Raw genomic sequence first — 16,387 nt, 5'->3', positions numbered from 1 at the left:
TTTCCCATTAAATTCTTGATATTTTTAGAAAGGAGACTTTGAGATCCATTCTCAAGAAACACAACTTTGATTACTAGGTAACAAGTTCAGAAGATAACATAATAGCGTGCAATCAGAAGCAGATTATCTCTTTTGGGGCAAACCTTCTGACTAATTCTAGGTCTAAAGGCAACATGCCTATCACTATTTACACTTGTGATTAGCCAGAAGCCTTTGCTCCCCAAAGCCATTTATAGCATCAGATAGCAAACACAGTCATCCATATTGAAGCTAGATATGATATCAGACACCAAATGCAGTTATGATTCAAAAAACAAACTTCATTTAGTACCAGCGTGGAATAACATGCTAGTTTCTTGTGGGCCTTTGCAGCCATAAAAATAGTGGTGCAGTATCAACAGGCATCATCTTAGAAAATTAAGAGAAATTATGTATCCTACTCTTCTGAAATAGCAAGTTCTCCAGGTAGACATGAATGGCAAAAAGATACAAAATAGATTCAAAACAGATATAATAAGTTAAATATAAGCTACTGAGTGAAAAGATTTATATCCCTCAGGTATTATACATTTTTAAAACTGGAAGAACTGGGGCTTCCCTGGTGGCTCAATGGTTAAGAATCCGCCTGCCAATGCAGGGTACACGGGTTCGAGCCCTGGTCCAGGAAGATCCCACATGCCACGGAGCAACTAAGCCCGTGCACCACAACTACTGAGCCTGCGCTCTAGAGCCAGTGCTCCGCGATAAGAAAAGCCACCGCAATGAGAAGCCCGCGCAACGCAACAAAGAGTAGCCCCCGCTCTCCGCAACTAGAGAAAGCCCACACACAGCAACGAAGACCCAATGCAGCCAAAAATAAATAAAATCAATAAGTTAAAAAAAAAAACTGGAAGAACTGAAAAAAGTAATGATTTTTAAAAACATGACATTCTTAATATAATCACAAGACTCAATAGCTATCAATTAGAAACTGCTTTGCTACTCTACTATAAATAATAAGGAAAAATTACTCTTTACAACTGAACCTATATCAATGATATAATCTATGAATATGTAATTATGTTTACATAAAAGTTTCAAATAAAGGAATAACATCTAATCGTTAATAAAATGGCTAAATTATAGACTATATTTAAATTGACTGTAGAATAACTTCCTCTTTGACTATGTCGAATGACTCAGCTTATATGGATCTCTGCCACTGCTGATTTCTAATTTTATATAGCAAGCTAAACCACATGCTCCCAAAGTTTCTAAAATATCTTGAAATATTTAGGATAAATTCAATTTCAAATTGACTATAAGCTTATTTGAGATGTTTACCGAAATAGAACCTTTAATACATAATCAATAAAATCTTTTTTATAACTAACTTCCTAACTGGATTTTTTTTTTTTTTTTGGTATTTTCATTAAGGTAGACCATAGACACTGCAATCTCAAATTTCCATGAATTTGCACAGAGAAAACACACACGTGTACCACTACCCAGATCAAGACAGAGAACTTTACCAGCATCCCAGAAGCCCCCTCCCAGTCTTTACCCACCCAATTACCAACTGCAGTTAACTAGTATGCTGATTTTATGCCCATAAATAAGTTTTACCTGTTTTTTAACTTAATATAAAGAAATCACAGTATGTACTCTTTTGTGTCTGGCTTCTTTTGCTTAATACTACAGAATATCAGTAAGATTTACTCGTATTATTATAAGTAGCAGGGGATTTTTTTCATTGCTATACAGTATTCTTTTGTGTGAACGTACACAGTCTGTTTATCCATTCTATTATTGGTGGATATTTGGGCTGTGTTTTGAGTTTGGGGGCCATTATAAATAATGCTGCTATGAACACTGCAGTACATGTCATTCAGAATACACATGTACCCATTTCTGAAGGTTATATATACCTAATAGTAGAATCGCGGAGTCAGCTTTAGTAGATACTGCCAAACCATTTAGCAAAGCGATTGCACCAATTTATACTCTACTAGAATCCAATTTTTCCACGGTAGAACCCTTTTAAAGGTGGTTCAACCCAACTAAACTGCTACATTAATAAATAAATGGAGTTTTAGTTCTCAAAGGGTCTGAACTTAATTGTAGGTAGGACCTGACTAATTGGACAATTATACTATTTACGTGTGATTTTAGCCAAAACACCTAAACACTAGTTTATACATCACCAAAATAAAATGGAAGCCTGTCTAAATTTTCCCCTTGACAACATAAATCAATTTACATAGGCTCAAGCCTCTAAGGATAATAAAATTCTCCCAAATTTATCATTAGATAAGAACACAAGACCAACCTATTATATTTCTAGAACTGGCAAATATCTGCATAAAGCGTGAACTGGTGAACAGCAATTCAAACATTCTCTCAGCACTGATATGAAAAACACGGTTGATATAAAGTCTTCCATGAAGATCTTTCTCAGGAATATTTTCTGGGGAAACAAAAAACATGGAACAAAGAGTGAAGAAATCAAGGAAAGGTAATCTCAAGGTTTTGTTTTGTTTGTTTTGGGCACAAAATGGTTTTTAAATGTGATTACAATGATCAGCACATTACAGGACACTATTAAAACTCTAAATTGGTATTATATACATATGTACTATGTATAACTATACATAATAGTATATAGTAATTAAACTATACATGATCAATAGTTCAGTCAAAACCCAAAAGACATAGAAATATTTAACTTGAATATCAAACTACCATAATATATCATTCAAAAGAATATTTCATGAATTTGTGTGTCATCCCTGTGGAGGGGCCATACTAATCTTCTCTGTATCATTCCAGTTTTAGTATATGTGCTGCCAAAGCGAGCACTCAAAAAAATATTTCAAGAGTGACAAGGGCAGTATCGAGACACATAGGGTGGTATCTACCACGGTGAATAGCAGGTCCCATTTCTGAATACGCAAACATTCGGTAATTACTAAGTCATGAATGACTCGAATATCTCTCTGCTGCACTCACTAACTTACTAGCCTGAACAGTGTTTCAGATTTGACTTGAAGCTCACTCCCCCAAGACAAGTATCACTGTATCCACTACCTACTCTCAATACCACACATTAAAAGAAATCCTTCTGAAAAGTATTCTTCAAAGCTAAATAAAGCCCAATGGAATATTACATTTTTCTAAGAATTTGACAGCGATAATTATGTTGAAAACTCCTGGTAGCAAATGAAGAAGAAACATCTGCTCACCTCTCCTCATGTTCCCTGGAAACACTGCATAAAAGAGCCCAGGAATCTATGGTGCTTAGCATATGGCAGGTATTGTGCTAAGCACGTTACAAATATTCACTCATCTTATCCTCACAGCAATCCTGTGAGATAAGAGGTATTAACATCTTCATCTCCATCGTACAGAGGAGAAAACTGAGACACTGAGAGAACTGCTGAAACTCGCCGAAGCTCTGTGGCTAGTGAGTGACTGAATGGGAATTTTAATTCACCGTAGCTCCAGAGCACACAAACTAAACCTCTATTTTATAGTTCAAGGAGTTTAACTTAGAAGAATTAAAAGGAAATGAAAAAAAAAAGGGACATCTAGGAATAGGAGCCTGGTAGAATAAAGGAAATAGAATAAAGCAATCCAATGTGAAATTTTAATGATTTCAGGGCTGGGATTATTTATTATTTCAAGGATTATGCCTGTCAGTACAGAATGACAACTGTGACAAAAGCTCCCCACAGTTCACAAATCAAGCTCTAAGAATTATCTGTGTCAAGCATCTGTCCATGTTAAGCCATGAGAAGCAGTCACTTAAAGTAAAAGATAGTGGTTTAAGCATCAGAAAAACTCTTCTAGCTCTGCCTTCACCCCAGCTGTTGGTTTTTCTCCCTCATGAAATGGTTTGTGTCTCCCTATTTTGCTACAGGTGCAAAGAACTTAGGGACATCGGGTAGATACTGATTTACCTTCTCCCTGCAACAATACTATGTGTAGGCAAAAGCTATTCACTGCAATTTCAAGTAATGGCTACGTGGGCATAGAAATGAATCACTGAAACTAGGCAATTAACTAAGGTTCTGTGAGGCAACTTCCTAATTAGGCTTGAGAAATAGCTTTTTCTGACATAGAAGTAATACATGTTCATTGTAAAAATAATTCATGTATTCACAAAGAAACAAACAAGTACACGTGATTCTATTAATCCTGCTCGTCACCTTCACAGAACTTATCCCAACTTGTAATTATATTTTTATTGGCTTAGTGACTTGTGTATTGTCTCTCTCCTGCACTAGACTCTAAGTTCTATGTGGACAGGGATCATGTTGATTTCAAACACCTAAGTACATTACATGTCTGGCACACAGTAAGTGTTAAATAACTTTTTGAATGAATAAGTGACTATTGAAAACGCAAAAAATCTTAGGGTCTACTTTCATTTATAGGACTTTAAATTTGCAATCATATTTTGAAACTTTTTATTTTTTAAGAATTTTAGAGGTACAATTAACTAAACTAGGCTTTATTCCTATTTTTTCCAGTAATGTCCCTTTCTGTTCAAGAACCCAACCCAAAGTCCCATGTTGAATTTAGTTGTTATCTTCTTAGTCTCCTCCTATCTATGACAGTCCCTCACTTTTTCCTTGTTTTTCAGTGCCCTTATACATCTGAAAAGGACAGGTCAGGTATTATATAGAATGTCCCTCAATTAGGGTTCATCTGAGGTGGGTTTTTTTCATGATTAGACTGGGGTTTGGATTTTGGGGAAGAATACCACAGAGATGAAGTACCCTTCTCTTCAAACTCAGGGTGTACACATATCCGCATGACTTATGGTGATGTTAACCTTGATCACTTGGTGGTGTCTGGCAGGCTTCTCCACTTCAAAAGTATTATTTTCCTCTTTCCACATTCTATTTGTTAGAAATGAGTCACTAAGTTCCGCCCATACTCAAGGGGAGGAGAATTAAGCTCCACCTCCTGGAAGGGGGAGTATCTACATATATTATTTGGAACTCTGTAAGGAAGACTCGTGTTTGCTCCCCCATTTATATATTTATTCAATCATTGGTATCAGTATGGACTTATGAATAATTATTTTATACTTTAGGTTATAATGCAGTATTATCATTATTTATTTTGCTGCTCACTTTTTTTTTGTTTGGCCATTAGAAGCTCTTTCAGGTTGACTCCTATGTCCTTTCGACATGCCTCTTTTTTTCTTTTTCAAGCACTTCTTTATATTCTGGCACTACAAGATGTTCCAGGTTCATTTTGTATATTCCCCAACTGGGCCCTAGAAGCAGCCATTTCTCTAAGGAGTCCTGGAACTATAATTTTCCAAAAGTAAGTTTCCTGTTCACATTTAAGAAGGACATAAATTACACTTATATAAATATTTCAACACAATATCTTCATATTTCATTTAAACTCCATTATTCGATAAAATGTTCTATATCATGACTGATAAAACATAATCTGTGGTATTGCTGCTGGAAATTAACAATAATACTTTTTGTATGTAAATGTGTTTGAGGAAGTAATGATATGAAATAAACTATTTCCACCTGGGATTATTTTTTTTAATATTTATTTATTTGGCTGTGCCGGGTCTTAGTTGCGGCATGTGGAATCTTGGTTGCGACGTGCACGATCTTTAGTTGCGGCATGCATGCGGGATCAAGTTCCCTGACCAGGGATCGAACCCGGACCCCGGCATTGTGAGCGTGGAGTCTTAACCGCTGGACCACCAAGGAAGTCCCTGGGATTATTTATTTATTAAATTCATGGTACTTTAAAGCTTCCTACCTAAATAACATCACCAATAATATTGCTGGAAATTTATTAAGCTAGCAGGTGGCATTTTAAATGGGGAAAGGAACACTGCTCAACTTAGTAGCAGGTTACTATTTCCAATAAAGAAGAAATACTATTTCAAGCATATAAGTTTGAAAGTGGCCAGTGGAAATCGTGGGAAAATTGAGACATAAGTATGAAAAGGACCTGGACATGAATAAAACTTAAACCAGATGTTGATAGTATTTTGAGGATGTGTGAAAAATGTATTAGGTAGGTATGCAAGAAAATTAGGTAATTTGGAGTTTAACTGAGTAACTAAGGACACACAATTTTTTTTATCTTCCATTTTCTAAAAATGGGTGATTAGGGCTCACATGCAATACAGAAACTACAACACTATTATTCTTTGTTTATTTCTAGATAAAGACACAGCTTATGTGAGTTTTAATGTTACCCTTTAATCATTAATGTTAATTTTATAGGAACTCAATAAAGAAAGTAAGGCATTTTTTTTAAAGGACCATTCTTATAAAAGAGCAGGTGAGAAAGAAGGGGGGGAAAAAAAAATCCCCGTTTTGCTGTCACTTACGTGTCTGGCCACTGGGTGCCAGAGTAGATCTTCCTACAGTTAGAGGTTCAAGCAGGCAGGGGATAACTAATTCACAGGGCTGCGTACCCAAGCATGAATGGTAAAGACACCAAGAGAGTCTAGTCATTCCTGGTGCTTGACCCTTTAATAAAAAAAACTTCCTGTCAACTATCTTTTCAAAAGAACACATCAACTGTCTTCTTAATGCATTCTATGATATTTTAGGGACTTGTTTATTTTTATTTACATTTTTAAGAGCGTGGGTTTAGTTTTCATCAGAGATGCTTCAGTGTTTCCAAACCAAGGTTGAATCTGATTTGGATTTGGTTTTCAAGGATTTGGTCTTGGTTTTGTTTTGGATTTGGATTTGATCTTAGATTTGGACGTGATTTGGATTTGATTTCGATTTGCCTTGGATCTAGTTTTAGTCTTCATGGATTTAGTAAACAGCCTTCAGGGGCTCCCAAACCAGGTCTAAGCCGAACAGTAAGTGGACTAGCAAATACAATCATGCCAGACAGATCCAAACCACTACAACATCCCCATCACCAATATTCTGGCAGGAATATTAATATAACATGCTGGTACAAAAGCAGGTATAGCAAAACTCCACTGGCATTACTCCGTTCTTGAAATTTGAAAGTAGTCACTACCCTAGAACTTTCCCATTGTCTCCTCACTTCACTGACTTCAGTGTCAATAATCTTAGAGCTAAAAAGAAAAAAATTCCTTGAAATGCCCATTTGATAAGCATGACAAGCCCTAGGTTATTGGTTCTAACTTAAGAGAAAGTAAAGAGAATATGATTTGCTATAAAGTTTCCCTTAAGCAACTGCTTTTTATTTTTATTATATTCTCTACTTTTGAATCTCTCTCTCTTTCTCTTTTTTTTTTTGTGGTTAAGGAAAGTAGTAAAATTATAGTGTTACACCATGAAGATTTTTATTATGATTTTTTTAAACTCAAATGGTATTAAAGACTCGAATGTAAGACCTGAAACCATAAAACTTCTAGAAGAAAACATAAGCAGTATATTCTTTGACAGCTTTCTTAGCAGTATTTTTTTGTGTATATCACCTCTGGCAAGATAAATAAAAGCAAAAATAAATAAATGGGACTAGATCAAACTAAAAAGCTTTTGCACAGTGAAAGAAACTATAATCTAAATGAAAAGGCTGACTAGAATGGGAGATGACATTTGCAAACGATATATCTGATAAGGGGTTAATATCCAAAATATACAAAGAACTCATACAACTCAACAACTGAAAACCACCTGATTAAATAATGAAATGAGTAGAGGACCTGAATAGACATTTTTCCAAAGAAGACATACAGATGGCCAACTGGCACATCAAAAGATGCTCAACATCACTAATCATCAGGGAAATGCAAACCAAAACTACAATGAGGTACCACCCCACACCTGTCAGAATGGCTGTCATCAAAAAGACAGCAAATGACAAGTACTGGGGAGGATGTGGAGAAAAGGGAACCCTTGTGCACTGTTGGTGGGAATGTAAACTGGTGCAGTTACTATGGAAAATAGTATGTAGGTTCCTCAAAAAATTAAAAATAGAACTACCATACAACCCAGCAATTCCACTCCTGGGTATTTATCTGAAGAAAACGAACACACTAATTCAATAAGATATATGCACCCCACTATGTTCACTGTAGCATTATTTACAGTAGCCAAGATATGGAAGCAACCTAAGTGCCCATCAACAGATAAATGGATAAAGAAGGTAAATGGATAAATGGATAAAGAAGGTGTGGTGTGTGTGGGTGTGTGTGTGGGTGTGTGTGTGTGTGTACACACACACATATATATATATATACACACACCCACACACACACCCACACACACACACAATGGAATATTACTCAACCATAAAAAAAGAACGAAATCTTGCCGTTTTTGACATAGATGGACCTAGAGCGTATTATGCTTAGTGAAATAAGTCAGACAAAGACACATACTGTACGCTTTCACTTATATGTGGAATCTAAAAAAACAAAACAATGAACAAACATCACAGAAACAGAGTCATAGATACAGAGAACAAACAAGTGGTTGCCAGAGGGGAAGGAGGTTGGAGGAGGAGAAAAACAAGTGAGGGAGATTAGAAGCACAACATCCAGTTACAAATGAGTCATGGATAAAAAGAAAAAAATTGCTTTTCCCTTGCTACTGCTTCATCTCCCCCATCTTAAGGCTTGGGACATTAAAAGCTAAACGTGATGAAGATTTTCAAATTCCAGGCTTCTGAAAAGTGGAGAGAGGTTAGATTTAGCAGCCCCTTTCCTCTATTTCTTATTAACTTCCATCCTTTTTTGGTTCATTATAGAGTGAGACTGTATCTACTGCAAAAAACAAATGCTCAATTTGCACACATCTAATATAAAAGTAAACATTAAAAGACGTAACTGAAATTTTACTAAAATTTATAAGAAATTCTTTACCTTCATCAACAGAATCTGAAGTACTGCTTTTGTCCAAAGAAAGATATTCATTTTTATTCAAGTCCAGTGATTTTGATGACAGTCTACTTAACCTCTTTTCTGAAGTTAGTGAAGGACTTTTGATCTGTTTCTCACTTTGGGGTTCCTCTTTCCCTAACCCCTAAAAAGCAAACAATGAGATCTTTAATAATAAAGACACTTTGAAATATTGCTTTTTGAAAAAATTGTTATGTTTGTATCACATTTCCAATTCAGTCCAAAAAATATTGGTAGATAACACAGACTATCCTAAAGTCATCTTCTTATACATTAATGAACAATAAATTTATGAAGAACATCACAAAAAAAGAACTCACAATTAACAACATGTGAATCACTTAGGTCGAAGAGAAAGGGGACAAAGGACAAAAATAATAGAACAGTCAGTTCTTTGGGGTGTGAAAAGGAAAGGAGTCAAACCCAGTTAGTTTCCCCAGACAATACCTGCCCCATCACCTCAAGGAAGAGAACTCACCCATCTCTTAAGACCAGTAACTAAAGGGGAAAGGGAAAGAAAAAAGAGAGATAAAAGTCACATAAGAGTACAGTGAAGGAGAAAAGATTAAAAGGGAAAATTAATTTCACAGCAAACCCATAAGAACAGAGTTGGCTTTGCTGTTAAGGGACTAAGGAATTGGGCATTAAAATATATTCAATATATACTGCTATCCATACTTTCTGGGAATGGCTTAAAAAAGATATGTCATTTCTATAATAAATTTAATATTAGGCATTAAAGTATGAATGCTACTGCTATGTTGGTAGTATTCAAGTAGAACAGTATTATAATTAGGCTTAATAGAACAGTGTGATAAATATAAACTACACAGCAATGTACTTTCTTGCATTGTCTGTGGATAAGCAGATGAAAGACAGCAAAAGTGTATCTATAACTTCCTGCCCCATGAGATCCTTGAGCAGCACTTAACAACAGAAGCAGCTCCAGGGAGGAGACCAGTTTCCATTGGCCGCTCAGAAAGCAGAATAACAACCGGGCCCCAGGACTCAATTTATTAAAGGATTATACTATCCTAGTCGAGGATTGATTTTTCAATCAGAGAGTATTGTTAAAATCAAGACTTGATTTATTTTGGAGTTCCACACTACGAAGCAACAGGTTTATTAGCTGACCCAGGGTCTCTTTAGATGCTAAGTAGAGTAACTTTCCACACATATTACTCCTGTTGTTTCTAATTGAGATATAGTTCCTATGATAAAGAACATGGACAGATACTTATAGGAAAAGTAACAGTCCCTATCTTCGAATGGTTAGCATCTGGACAATTTTTATTTCTTTGTATATTTTTCTATATTTCCTGATTTTTTACAAAGAGTATTAAGTTTATAACTTAAGAAAAACCTATTTTATTCTTGGAAAAAATGTTATTTCTAACTTTTTGTTATTTCCAACTTTGTTGGAAGTAAAAATGAAACAAATTAAGTGACATATGATATTCATGATATCTGAGAATCTCACTTTACTGCTCTTGAGTGCAAAAGGAAAAAAAGGACCAAACTTCTAAATTACTTGTATTCCATAACCTGAAAACATCTATACTAAACATCAATGAATATATAATCAATCTTAAAACATTAAATTATTCCTCTACATTCCATTCCCTTTCCTTAGAGAACATATGACTTCCTTTAGGGACAAAACTAGAAGCAAGGACCAATAGGTTAACTGTCCCAAGAGCAGGTACAGAAGACATTGTCTGAGAACCCAGTCCTCAAAGTCAGACTTTTGTAAAAGGAGGAGGGGACTGTAAGAGATCCCCTGTCCTGTTACCACCCCAAAATTGAGTGGTTTGGTCTTCTCAGTGAGAACGTACAAGGGGATTAGCATTCAGAATCACCTCCCTTACACCAGCAGTAAGTTCCTAAGGGTCTCTTGATGAATAAGTTTTACGTGAAATCCACAACACAAAATCAGACTGAGATAGGTGCGTGATAATTGCCTGAGACAAGTTTATAACTTGGTGGCCTTTTACATAAATATATTCTGTTTCAACGTTTCCCCAACATTTATTCACAGCAGATGCTGGGAGCTCGAGAGAAGGGAGAAAAAGTCCACTGCTGGCCACACACAGATTCACCTTCAATCATAATAGCTTATGGTTATTGAATACTTAATATGTGCTAGGGACTGTTCAATGCATTTTCATATATATTAATTCATTTAGTCCTTATTAAAAAACGCTGTGGGGTAAGTGTCCTCATCTTATAGTTGAGAAAACAAAAGCATAGAAAGGTTAAGGAATTAAGTTAATTTATTTAAGGTCATACAGTTAGCAAGTGGCAGAGGTAGGATTTGAAGCCAATGCTCTGATCTAAAACAAGAAATTCAGCATTGGCCCCAAACTTGCATCCCCAATCAGAAGAACAAAAGTTGTACACTCTTAGCACTCAGAATGTGGCCTAAGTGCCATTCTTCATTAAAACTATGGCTCATTAGAAAAAATGGCTGATACTAAGTCTGGGACAGAAAGTATACAAACAAAATGTGCCTAGGACACATTATTGTACCAGAAAGAAAGGAAGTCATCAAAGATTATTGATTATTTCAAAAGGACAAAGGAGCCAACCTGAAGGGGCTCCCATTGGCAGAGGGGACAAACTGAGTATAAAAAAGTAGTAACAGGGCTTCCCTGGTGGCGCAGTGGTTGAGAGTCCGCCTGCCGATGCAGGGGACGCGGGTTCGTGCCCCGGTCCGGGAAGATCCCACATGCCGCGGAGCGGCTGGGCCCGTGAGCCATGGCCACTGAGCCTGCACGTCCGGAGCCTGTGCTGCGCAACGGGAGAGGCCACAACAATGAGGGGCCCACGTACCAAAAAAAAAAAAAAAAAAAAGTAGTAATAATAATGACTTCAAGTGACAGAAACTCACTGAAATTAAAAAAAATTGAAGGGCTTATAATAATACTTGAAAAAATAAAGAAAGAAACTAACTAACTATGAAGCCCAGTAATTAACTGGATGTGCCTGCTTTAGTAATCAGCTTAACAAGCATCTATTGTTATTCAAGCATGGTGCTCAGAGTTCTCCTCTTCCCTTCAAAACAGATTCTTTCCACTACGCACACTACCTACTACGGGAAAAATTCTGCTAACTATGAATTTCTCCACCTTATTATATTTTTAATGATGTCTATCCCCCTTACAGACTGATGCTCAGGGAGCTGCCTGGTAACTCTGCACCATATCCAGCTCTGAACAGAACCACATATTATTCCCATACAACCTCTGCAACTTACAGGCTTAAAACTCTTGTCCTAAAATACAAGAGCAGCCTGACATCTTAAGTTTTTAAACATTTTGTATATTGTATTTTTATTTTCTCTTCCATTGTGATGAACACATGGCAGTATCAGACAGATTTTAAAAGGGATATCATATACTAACCCCTTTTTGTGGATTTCCATCAATTGGCTCTGTTTCTGAAACCCGACTAATTGATTCACGGGTAAAACTGATTGGCTTGGATAATTTCTCATCTCTCTCCCCACAGTCATCCAAGCTGCTTCTTCTTGGACTTCTGTAAGAAACACATCATAGAAACATAAACAAGGTCACTTCCGCACAAACAGCTGATTCAGTCTCCTCACTGAGGTCCTTTTCTATTATAAAGCATTTGGACAACAAATTTTTTTTTTGTAATGTAACAAATAAGCTTCTACTTATAACAAAGCTATCTTCTTAAATCACATGCAAATTGACTTCACTGCTGAAAATAAAATATGCTCATATAAGATTTTATAAACTTCAGAAACCATTAAGAAATTAATCAAGTACAAGTGGTCATAACAGCAACTAATAAAATGAACGTTGCTTATTTAAATTGCAGTTGCGGACAATGAAGAAGCTTCGAAAGGTGCAGGGTAGGTGTTTGAGTTGGATGCCAGGCAACACCGGAAGGCAGTTCTAGATCTCGTCTCTTTCCTTCAGATTCAGTACCAGCTGAGATGGCACATCACTCCAGGAAGGGGAAGCTCCTGATGTCTGAGCACAGAGCCCATCCATCAAACCATGCCTCCCTTCTTGTTCTTCTCGTTCCTGAGAACAGGAATTCCTAAGGTTAAAGGAAAAGCTTTCAAATGGTCATAGGAACAAGATTACAATAAATGTCTTGGGACCTTCTTTTCCTCTTTCAGGGAGTGGGGGGAAAAACAGGAAAGTGTATTAAATATAAAAGGAGCACAATGGATCTAATTTCCAGACCTCAACTTTATTGAGCAATTAGCATTTCCATGTAATCATTGCTATGTTTAGACTTAAAGCTCTCCTAAAATAAACTGGCTGCCTGACATGTGAATCCATATTATCCTGACAAAGAGACAGAAAAGCTAAAAAAAGCCTATTCTACTCCACCCAAATAATACTTAGGTCTACTACTCAGTTACTCCTGGCCGGGCAGAATAGCAGGACTCTGAGGGAACCAAACAAGGAAAATGGCTCCTGGAGACAAGACCACCAGCTGAGTGTCTGTACTTGAGGATTTTAAGGATGGAGGTGGATTGTGGAGAAATGAAGAAAAAAAGAGGAAGGAGAGTGAAGGAAAGATTGAAAGTGAAAAGAAAGAAGATGGAAGAGCTGAGGAAATACAGGTGTGAGGTAGATATGCTTCTCTCAGAGATTGGAAGAATGAGAAAAAGAGCAGAAGAGGGAATGAGGATCCAGGGAAGTCCCAAGCCTAGTAAACTTTACAAGGAGAGTAGTCCAATGGAAATTTTTAACTTTACAGAAAACTAATAAAATATACACGTGTAACCATGTAAAAAAGACCATAAAATATTAATGCTGAGCTGACACAATATAAATAGGATCAGTATAACTAGAAGACTTATCTAGATAGAATAAAATCTTCGTACACACATGAGACTTTGAAAGATTTCCACCTTAAGACTTATTTACTACAGAATTTTTAAATAAATAATTTACCTAATTTTTTATTAAGGTATAATTCATATATCATAAAGTTCACCCCGTTTAGTGTACAATACAGTGATTTACAGAGTTGTGCAGTCATCACCACTATTTAATTTTAGAACATTTTTATCACCCCAAAAGAAGCCCTGTGCCCATCAGCAGTTGCACTCCCCACACTCCCTTTCTCCCAGTCCCTGGCAACTGCTCATCTACTTTCTATCTCTATGGAGTTACTGATTCTGGACTCTATTTCGTATAAATAGAATCATATGATATGTGGTCTTTTGTGACTGGCTCCTTTGACTTAGCATAATGTTTGCTCTAGAATTTTCATGTATTATCCTTAGTTGTTTTTATTGCTCTGACCTCAATCACCACTAGACAAAAAGCACTTTTATTTGTACAGGTTAATAATAATGTCCACTCTTCCAAGTGAATTCCCATCAGTCAAAAATAATCTCTCTCCACTCTGAATTTTTCCCACATTATCTATTGCTCTTTTTGGCCCTTATCATTTCCAACCCTGTATTATAATTATTTGCATTCCCTGTAGCACTATAAGCTCCTTTCATTAATGCATTCAATATTTATTGAGTGCCAATTACATGTCAAGTACTACGCTAGGGTATCCTTGAGGAAAAGTCATATTATCTTTCTATCCCTTAAAATATCTTCCAGCTAATTTTCTTTATTGTTATCTATAGGTGCAGAGATTTCACTAGGTACTTCTCCATATCCTTAATAAAAAGGTTTACTAACCCCATGCTTTAAGCAAATCCTAGGTGACACAGTTACAAAGTGAACATTTCCTCATCTGACCTGTATTTGCTTACCAATTTAGCAAACTATTCACTGGCCTCACCTTTCACTCATTCCACTACAGAGAAGCAAGAGGCAAATTTCACTGGATGGTAAATAAATAGAAAGCCTGAATTAGTAAAGTCTAAAATAATTCTGCTTTGATTAATGAGGAATAAATCTTGACATTTCAAGACACTTTGCAGTACCTTGGCTGCACATTATCCTCAATCGACAGGGACAAGTTCTCCATCTCTTCAGCATTTAAGCCTAACTCAGTGCCATAGTTCTGCTGGAGCAGCTGCCAGACTTCCTGTCTGGTCAAGCTCTAGAATGACAGAAAGATTACCCTGACTATTGGAAAACAGAACATAGTATACAACACAGTGATTCAAAACATGAATTCTGAAGTCAAAATGACCTGTTATGCAGTGACTAGTGTATGGTTTTGTTAGTTATTTCACCTTTCTAGATATCAGTTTTCTGTATCTATAAAAAGTGGGTTAACAAAACGTATCCGACACAGTTGATACTGGGAATAGGTAGATGATGATTTTAAAGTGTGTAACATAATAACTACTGTCAATGGGTGTAAGACATTTAAAACCCTCTTTTTATAAAATAATTTGTTCATCCTTTCTGGCAATTACTAATCTGTGATTTAAATTCTGCAATCCAACCAGTCTACCAGGATGACCGGATCACCATTCAGAATACCAAATGTCAGTTCAGAATCCCTCCCCTTAATTCATAATGTATCTGAATATTTTAACTATATTTGAAACCTCACATATCAGTAAATTTTAAATTATATTTTCCTAAAATATAAAATGCAAGAGTCTGGAATTCAGAATATTTCTGTTTTTATTTTTATTTATTTTTAATAAAGTCCAGCTTGTTCTTTCTTTGTAGGTATCATATCAGTGTTAAATAATCTAATATAAAAAATGCATGTGTTACAAAGAAAAACAAAAACGATAGTAGTATGACAACTAACAGTCTGATTTTTAGAAACATTATGGATGGTTAATTACATAATTAAGCAAGGTAGAGGGAGGCAGCATAACACTTGAAGCAACTGTTGGCAAGATTCTTTACATCTCTTTCATTCAACAGATATTTATTTAGAACCTACCACATGTGTATCACTGCACTAGATGCTAAAACGGATAAAAATGATGTCCTACTTGCTGTCAAACAACTATAATTTAGTTGAAGAAACACTGCAAACTTTTAAGTAAAAGTTAAATATGACAAGCTATATCATTATTATGTACTAAACAACTGGTAGAATCAACATGATATAGAAATCTAAAGGAAAGAAATATTACTGCGGTTTAGGGTGATCAGATAAGGCTTCACATTGCAAAGGGTCTTCAGCTAAGCTGAAGGAAGGACATAAATAGAGGAAATGGAGAAATAAAAAAATTTGGGAGAGGGAAGCTACATAAAAATATAGAATAAAATACATGAAAAACATAAGCAATATTTGTTTTGAAGTCAGTTATCAATTTATCAGACTAATCAGAGTAAAAATTTTAAGTGGGTAAATAGTAGCGATAAATATAGGGAAATTTTATGGGGCAAAAACATACAGACACCTTGAATGCCTCGCAGATATTCCCAATGACAAATACCACATTTCCTTTTTTCTTTTTCCCCGTTTCTCCTCTCGGTCTAGTAGCTATGGTATCTTTGTTCGTTACATTATACTAGATGACCTTCATTACATTTCATGGACACTCAAAGATATTAAGAACAGAATTTCTGCACTTTAGACTGCTAGTTCCCAGATGACTAA

At 35.9% G+C, this 16,387-nt stretch overlaps 1 protein-coding gene and 1 non-coding gene across 2 annotated transcripts in view; both read right to left on the bottom strand.

Moving 5' to 3' along the window:
- Positions 1–16,387, bottom strand: part of GRAMD1C (GRAM domain containing 1C) — a 79,992-nt gene that overhangs the window by 15,128 nt on the left and 48,477 nt on the right. The window contains 4 exon segments of the mRNA XM_030836818.2: positions 2,309–2,446; positions 8,825–8,984; positions 12,265–12,397; positions 14,796–14,914. Coding sequence (XP_030692678.1) covers positions 2,309–2,446; positions 8,825–8,984; positions 12,265–12,397; positions 14,796–14,914 — 550 coding nt within the window.
- Positions 2,737–2,838, bottom strand: LOC115842178 (U6 spliceosomal RNA). Its single transcript, XR_004035109.1, has one exon. It is a non-coding gene; the product is annotated as a U6 spliceosomal RNA (small nuclear RNA).

This window comes from Globicephala melas, chromosome 4 (assembly GCF_963455315.2).
Source record: "Globicephala melas chromosome 4, mGloMel1.2, whole genome shotgun sequence".
NCBI lineage: Eukaryota > Metazoa > Chordata > Mammalia > Artiodactyla > Delphinidae > Globicephala > Globicephala melas.
The sequence above is the reverse complement of the archived record's forward strand: the minus strand, read 5'-3'. Positions and strand labels throughout refer to the sequence as shown.